Source organism: Thalassophryne amazonica, chromosome 3, assembly GCF_902500255.1.
Source record: "Thalassophryne amazonica chromosome 3, fThaAma1.1, whole genome shotgun sequence".
Taxonomy (NCBI): domain Eukaryota; kingdom Metazoa; phylum Chordata; class Actinopteri; order Batrachoidiformes; family Batrachoididae; genus Thalassophryne; species Thalassophryne amazonica.
The window spans coordinates 67,516,729-67,524,977 of NC_047105.1; the positions used below are offsets into that span (position 1 = coordinate 67,516,729).

The 8,249-nt window shown below is 42.8% G+C and overlaps 1 protein-coding gene across 1 annotated transcript in view; it reads right to left on the minus strand.

Annotated features, from left to right (window-relative positions):
- The window catches only part of usp4 (ubiquitin specific peptidase 4 (proto-oncogene)), a 42,562-nt gene extending 36,514 nt beyond the window's left edge, over positions 1–6,048 (minus strand). Inside the window, 3 exon segments of the mRNA XM_034166622.1 lie at positions 3,346–3,476; positions 3,645–3,772; positions 5,861–6,048. Of these exon segments, the coding sequence (XP_034022513.1) occupies positions 3,346–3,476; positions 3,645–3,772; positions 5,861–6,012 (411 nt within the window). The 5' untranslated portion in view covers positions 6,013–6,048.
- Between the last annotated feature and the right edge of the window lie 2,201 nt (positions 6,049–8,249).

Genomic DNA, 8,249 nt, shown 5'->3' on the forward strand with positions numbered 1-8,249 from the left:
CCAGAATTCAGATTAGCCGGTGCAGAATGATTTTGTGGCACTTTTTTTGGACATCCTGTGTTGGAAACCCAAGATGAACTCAACAATATTTTCAATTCAGGACTGTTTTGGTTCATCTTCTATTTGCAAAGAAACTTTGAAATGAATAATCCACCTAACCTGCATGTCTTTGGAACAGAGGCGATTGCTCTAAGACTGCAAGGGAACCTCAGCTTCCCCGAAAATGTCAAAAAATAAGTCACCAATATATATATATATATATATACTGTTGTGTGTACATGTCATTAACTAAATATGCGCTACAACGTGCTCAACTTTTGTTCAGAATCAGCTTCTTATCACTGGTAACGAAGCGGCTTTCCTCTCACTCATTCCCGCAGCTTCACAGTGCTTTAAACAGTGTGGACGCTGAGCGTCCACAGAGTTCAATAGCGAAGCAAAGAGTGCAGCGAAATGAGACGAGTCATTGGATAAATGCTGGGCTTTGTCCCACCCATCGGACGCTCAGCGTGTCTGGGGGTCTATGGGGCAGTGGGCTGGCCCGGACGCTCAGCTTCTGCATGATGATTGGATGATCTGTCTGAGGCTGAATCCCTTTTTGATTGACAGCGAAATGAGCGAATCAGCGATCTTCTGGTGTAAACATCCGTGGGAGCATTTTTTAATTTTCATTCTGAGTTGAACCAGAGACTTTCCTAATCCTCTTAGCGACATTTTCTTTGTTAAAAACGACTAGCGACAAATCGAGCTTCTATTTCTGGTGTTTTTGGGGGCTTTTTTGTAGCCGCTTGTGTTTGGAGACTGCCTTCTATCACTCTTTCTGACTTCTATCGCAGTTTCTGTCCCTACCGAGCAGCGGGTGCTGCTGAGCTCCTCCACCGTCACAAAGCACTCACAGGCGGACACACTTCACACTAGCCTCGTGCCAGTCCCAGCTAGCGAGCTAGCAAGCTGCACATAATGGCAGACAATTTGAATGTTGTGGACCGGATTTTGGCGAAGCCATTTGATAGTCTTCCTTACGAAGAAAAACAGAGTTAAACAGCAGGGCAGATCAACTCCTCAGATTAATTTGGTGCAAAAGGTGGGGAAAAGAAACAGGTCTTTTCAGCTGTCCTGGTATGACAAAGTGAGCTGGCTGACTGGAAGTGCTGTAACAAATAAAATGTAATGTTGGCCATGCCTCTTGATGAAACCATCTCAGGGATGTGTTGTCTGGTCAAAAGTGGGTTTTGGGGATCTGTCCAACTTTGACAGGGCATACAAAAGGCATGAAAAAAGCAATGAACATGTGAGTGCATGTGCAAGGTTAAGTTGGCTGGGCAGAGTCAGGGTTGAGCATGCAATCAATGAAGGTGCTCGCATTCAAGTGGCAAAACATAATGAAGTAGTTAAACAAAAGAGAGCTTTCATAAACTGCCTTATTGATGTGACTTCCTTGCTTGGCCGTCAGGAGCTGTCATTTAGGGGGCATGATGAGAGTGTTGAATAATCCAACAAGGGGAATTACAGGGAGTTTAATGAAACATTAGCTAAATATGACTCTGTCCTGGCCACACAATGCCAGTCATCAGCTGTTTTCTGGTATGTCCCATGCAATCCAAAATGACTTGATCTCTGCTCTTTCAGCCACTGTTTCTGATGAGATCAAGGATGAAATCCAGGCTGCTCCCTTTTTTGCATAGCAGGTGGATGAAACAACTGATATAGTTTGCCATGCTCAACACTCTGTCACTGTTCGCTATGTGGATAGGGCAGGTAAAATTCAGGAGCGCTTTATTGGATTTTTTGATGTTTCTGGGGGAAGAGATGCTCAGTCTGTTTTTGAAGTCTTGAATGAGAACATGCAGGTCTACAATTTCAGGGAGAAACTTGTGGCGTAAACCTATGATGGGGCTGCTGTCATGGCTTTAGCTCTCAATGGTTTGCAGGCCAAAGTTAAAGCAATAGCCCCCAGTACAATGTTTGTGCATTGCTATGCACACAGACTGAATCTGGTTCTGTCTCAGGGGGCTAAATGCTTATCTGAGTGCAGAATATTTTTTGCATCACTCTCTGGGTTTGCCACATTTTTCTCAAAATCCACAAAGAGGATGTCTTTTCTTGAGTCTGCAGGCTGCTCAAGGTTGCCCAGAAATGCCTCTACTCGATGGAATTTCACATCAGGGATAGTGAGCACTGTGGCAAACAATTATGATGCCCTCCTGCAAACTTTTGAGATGATCATTGCAGATAAGTCCATGGATGATGACACATTAGACTGTGCCAAAGGCCTTCTGATGAAACTGGAGGATTTTGAGTTTGTGTTCATGTTGTACACATATGAACAAATGTTCTTTGAGACTGATGTGGTGTTTGACATTGTCCAGCAGAGAACTATGGATGTTCTGTACTGCAAGAAAAGAATTGAGTCTCTTCTTGCTTTTGTCAAAGAGAAGAGGTCAGAAGGGGCTTTCCAAGCTGCTTATACCAAAGCAGCAGATCTCACATTAGACCCACAAACTGAGCCCATGAGAAAACGCCGTCTGTCACAACTACAGGATCCCAAGGAGCGCTACAGAAATCTGTACATGGCCATCCTAGACAATCTCACAGAGCAGCTACCTCGGCGTTTTGCAAATTTGGAAAGTCTGCGCTTCTTGGAATTGGTCAATTCAGGGAAATTTGTTGAGATGAGACAAGTGTTTCCAGAGGAGGTATTTCAGAGTGTCCTGAAAAGTTTTGGCCAGTTCTTTGATTCAGGGAGACTGAGGTCTGAACTTCAAGTCCTATATTCAAACCAGGACTTGCAGGGCAACAGAGGAAAGCTATGTGATTTCTTGCTGTTTCTGAAAGACATGGAGTTGGACAGTGCAATGCCTCAGGAGTACAAACTATTGTCATTAGTGGCAACGACTGGAGCTACATCTGCAGGTGTAGAGAGGAGCTTCTCCTGTTTAAAGCAGCTCAAGTCTTACACCCGCAACACCACGGGCCAAGGCCGTTTAAGCAGCCTACCTCTGCTGGCCATTGAGAGGATACTAGTCAAGTCCCTGGAAAAGACGCTTTGTTGATACGACAGTCACAGATCATTTTCTTGAAAAGGAACGGAGGGTAGAATTTACATATAAATAAACCGACACATTTTATGATGTAGGCCGAAACTGAGCTTCCCCTCCTTGAAAGACCAGCATCCGCCACTGCTTTGGAAGTGTGAGGAAGCCAGAGCACACAGCAAAAACATGCAAACCCCACACAGTACGGAGAAGGTTGGAAGTGAACCTGGGACCTTCTTGCTGTGAGGCAACACTAAGCCAACATGCTGCCTAGATGTGTAGACTTTAAAAAAATCTCATGAAGCATTACCTTCCTGACAATGGGTCTTTGGCCTTCCAGGCAACCATACCAGCTGACAAGCTTATTCCATGCCTGCGTTGGTACAAGGACATAGTCCAGCTCATCAATAAGGTGCTCTTTCAAGGCCTGAGTCTTCTGGTCTTTACAGAGGGGGGAAAAAGAAGAACCTGAATTTTATTATTATTATTATTAAAAAGGAAATTTGAGCTGTCTATATCATATGTTGTATTCAGAGTAATGAAGGTTAACATCTAATTAAGGAAACAAATCATTTATTGTATTGTTTTCTTTCAAACTGCCAGCTGTACCTGAAAACAGCCCGGAGTTATCAATTGGTCCTGGGTAGAGGTTGCGTTCTCCAACATTGTACATGTCCCAGCTGTCAAAACCCACATACTTCTTCCACTGTTTGAACCACCGGCTGTCAACCAGATACCTAAACAGTGGTTGTCAACAATTAAAAACATACTTTAGGTACCAAAGTGGTACATCAGGACACAGGTTCTCCTGAATACTTTTTCCTTTTTTTTTTTTTTTTTAATCTTTACATGTCCGATATGCCTAGAATTACAAACAAAGAGGAAAAAAGGGTCAAAAGGTCACAAAATGACTGGGATAAAGAGATGCATCAATACAATGCCAGCCTTTGCTTATTAGCCAGAAATTCCTGAGCTAGGTTCAGTTTTCTTTGTTAAAATGCTCTCTGTTTAACAGCAATGAAGCACAAACACAGCTTGGATTGGTCAAAAGTGTTTTCACAACAAGTGGTGTATAATAACAGCTATGTATGTTCTTAGACACAAAGTTAGCGATCACAAGCTCTTCCACACAGTGGAATAATTCCCCATATTGAATATGGGCAAATACTGACCAAAAATGCACTGTGTCATCAACATCCCAGATGTCAGCCGAACTTTCAGTCGCTTTCATGCAGTGAACGGTTTCATTTTGCAGCCTGGCAATTACGCTTTAGTTTTACACTTATCTACAAGAAAGCTACACAAGTGTATCTGATCCTGGAAGTGCAACCACGAAGGCTCAGAGAGGAAGTGGCGGTAGGTGACAACAGTGGACAGATCTGTTTGCAATCTCAATGAGAAAGCTGTGCCGTGGGCACAGGACTTGAAACAGATGCATCACTTTGTGTTACCTAGGTCTATGCTTACCTGCTTATTGATTGCGGTTGGAAGTATCAAAGCATACAAAGCCATGTCAAGCTCAACAGCAGCATGATATTATACATAGCTGCTTTGAGCCACTACATTAGTTTATGTGGTTGTGTTGCAGGAAATGTGTTTATTACTTAGTTTGTCCAAATTCTGTCAGCTGAATCACAAAAATTAATGAACAATGTATATGTACATATGTTAATGCTTGCTTTCTAACTACTGCACAGGTTACAACGTAACTGGCTATGGAACCATAGCTGACTGCAAATCTCAGCAAAATAAGGCAACAATAGTAGTATACCTCTGATGTTGAATCATAGGTGACTACATATTGATATGGACCAGATGATTTATCCTGATGCTGTCATGACCTGATACTTTGAATCAGAGTATCAAAATCAGCATCAGGAGAAAATAAGAAGGATTGTTGCAACCCTAACAGGATATTCAGGCAAGAACCTTATGCAACTTCAATCTGCCTTGTGCTAGTAAAGGCCACAATTACAAATATAGTAACAACTAGCTAGTTTGTCTTAATCCCTGTCCTAAGTGAGAATGTCAATTCGCTGACATATACCTTAACAAGGAATTCTGGTTGAAAAGATAACTATCAGAAAGGTATAAGAGCAAATAATTAAGGCAGTACAACCTAAGTTCCTTAAGGTAAGTTTCACCAAACTGTACTATAGTTTGTGTTGCAAACTCATGTGGCAAACATAGTATGACGATTAGCAGATTGATAGCTACTAGCTCACTGTCACAATAAAGAATCTCTTTTTGCCGAGTGGGCATAGCTTGTTTATCCTCCGACAAGGCGAAAGGTCATTCATAACTTTGTGTCCCGAACAGCACGAGCAAATATGATGTGCCAAGTCAACTAACATGTCAGGCAACGTGATCACAAAGTCAGTGTAACTAGGAAGTGACATCCTGTAGTATTATTATTTAATCGGCCCATGTCCTTACCGTTGTATATGTAAACTAGCAAGTAACTGGTACAACTGGCAACCCAAACCAATACCTTTTCTGGCTAATATACAAGTTACTGTGAACTAACGTGTTAGAAAACAAAAAATAAACCGTTAGGTGCCATACAAATGAGTACCCTAGCGTAACCTAACGCCTGTGTAACGTTAAATTATGTGACCAAAGAGCGCCACGAATCATAGAGTCAAGCTGGGCATCAACTAACTGGGCCAACCTGTTAAAACACTAGTTGTTCAAGTTATCCGTAGCTTTCGATTTCTCACTCATTTTCGACGGGTTAGCCTGCTAACTTTAGCGTGTTAGCATTTCCTCCTTCTCACCAGCTAACGCTAGCCGGAACACATACGCTAACGGTTGGCGAGTCTTACCATTCCTCGCCTTTTCTTAAAGTTGTTTTCAAAAGTGAGCCAATAATCTGTTTTTGGCTTTCAGTTGACGGTGTTGGCATTTGTGCGGCCACCAGCTCCGAGTCAGAGTCTGCCGCGCCGCCCGACTCGGGTCCGCCTCCCTCGGCCATCATGCAGCTAGTGTGCCGGTATCGTGAACGCGCGGGGCGGAAGACGCAACTCATGCACGAGCTCACACAGCGGTGTTGATGGGAAATGTTTTCTGTGATTAGGATGGACAGTTGGAGGACCAACGAACTGTAACTTCGCAAAGAAGAAACAAGTGTATTTTCTAAACAAGACGCGGAGACACAACAACGATGTATTCAGAATAAAACAAACTGATACATTATGCAATCACACGGCCCCCTTTTCTGCAGGAAAACAAAATAACGTTAGAATTTCCGTGCAGGCATTGAATGCACCATCTTCTATTGAGTGAGAGGGTCCGCAAAATTTCCTGAAGTGAATAAGCCAGATCAGCATTCTTAACACGCATGCGCCCTGACCGTGTCAAATTGGTTAAAGTTCACGATTACCTATTTTAGTAAACAAAGTTATTCGAGTGTGTGATCCGTTTATATCAATCAATTTCAATCAATCTTTTTATATAGCGCCAAATCACAACAAACAGTTGTCCCAAGGCGCTTTATATTGCAAGGCAAGGCCATACAATAATTATGTAAAACCCCAACGGTCAAAACGACCCCCTGTGAGCAAGCACTTGGCTACAGTGGGAAGGAAAAACTCCCTTTTAACAGGAAGAAACCTCCAGCAGAACCAGGCTCAGGGAGGGGCAGTCTTCTGCTGGGACTGGTTGGGGCTGAGGGAGAGAACCAGGAAAAAGACATGCTGTGGAGGGGAGCAGAGATCAATCACTAATGATTAAATGCAGAGTGGTGCATACAGAGCAAAAAGAGAAAGAAACAGTGCATCATGGGAACCCCCCAGCAGTCTACGCCTATAGCAGCATAACTAAGGGATGGTTCAGGGTCACCTGATCCAGCCCTAACTATAAGCTTTAGCAAAAAGGAAAGTTTTAAGCCTAATCTTAAAAGTAGAGAGGGTGTCTGTCTCCCTGATCTGAATTGGGAGCTGGTTCCACAGGAGAGGAGCCTGAAAGCTGAAGGCTCTGCCTCCCATTCTACTCTTACAAACCCTAGGAACTACAAGTAAGCCTGCAGTCTGAGAGCGAAGCGCTCTATTGGGGTGATATGGTACTACGAGGTCCCTAAGATAAGATGGGACCTGATTAAGGGCAAGATATAAGGCAAGACCTTATATCTTGCCCTTAAAGTTAAATTAGCATTTTTAAGCAGTTTTAAAGCAGCATGGCAGGTCCACATTGAAGTGAATTGAGCAAATTTAACCAGTACACGAATATGAACAATGCACAGCACATATTTGCAATCCGCCATACATCCATAGGCGTAGGAGGTGGGGTCTATTTGGGGGGCGACACCAAATTTGCCCGAATTTCAGAAACCCCCATGACTCTTTAAATTACCGTATATACCCATATTTATATTTATATTGGTGACCAAATAGCGGTTTGATTGTTTACATTAATTGTGAAAATAAGTCTGACATTTTAGGTCATTCTATTCTGTATTCAGAGTCTACATGGCCCATGCCCAAATTTCCCAGCCCATCTGCACGAATTTGAACATTTTGCAGAGCCCAGGGGGGCGGGTGCCCCCCCTGACCCCCCACCTCCTACGCCTATGCATACATCCTACACACTTTTCCAGCTGAATTACAAGATCCAGAAGCATCATACTATTTGTATTGAGTGAAAAAAAGTTTTTGTTTTATCATTCATATTCTCTGAAAAATGGCCAAAAACCAAAAATTCTGCCAGCATATGTAAACATTTGAGTATAACTGTATATATACGTTTATATATGGGGAGCACTGTGCCTTAGTGGTTAGCACTGTTGCCTCACAGCAAGAAGGTCATGAGATGGATTTCCACCTGTGGTCTTTCTGCGTGGAGTTTGTGTGGGTTTCCTCCCACATTTAAAGTGTACCAGACATGATATTTGTTGTTTGTTTTTTTGAGTATTTAAGACTAAAATTAAACAACAATTTGAAATTAATGCTTTCCCAGTGTGTGGTTGCTGAAGAGATAAATATTCGGATTTTGAACTGCGCACCACTAAAAACCAGGGACTTCCGGGCGATTCACGACATTGGAGAAGAAGGAGGAAGTGATCTCAGTGGGAGAACCATTTACTGAACAGCCCCATTTGTTTGGTTAGTGATCGGACGTATTTCTGTGTTTAAGTGCTTGATTTCTGGAGTTATGCTGGCTGGATGAGTTTGCTGCAAGTGTTTATTAAAACACTTACAGGTGGAGTCAGCTGGTTTC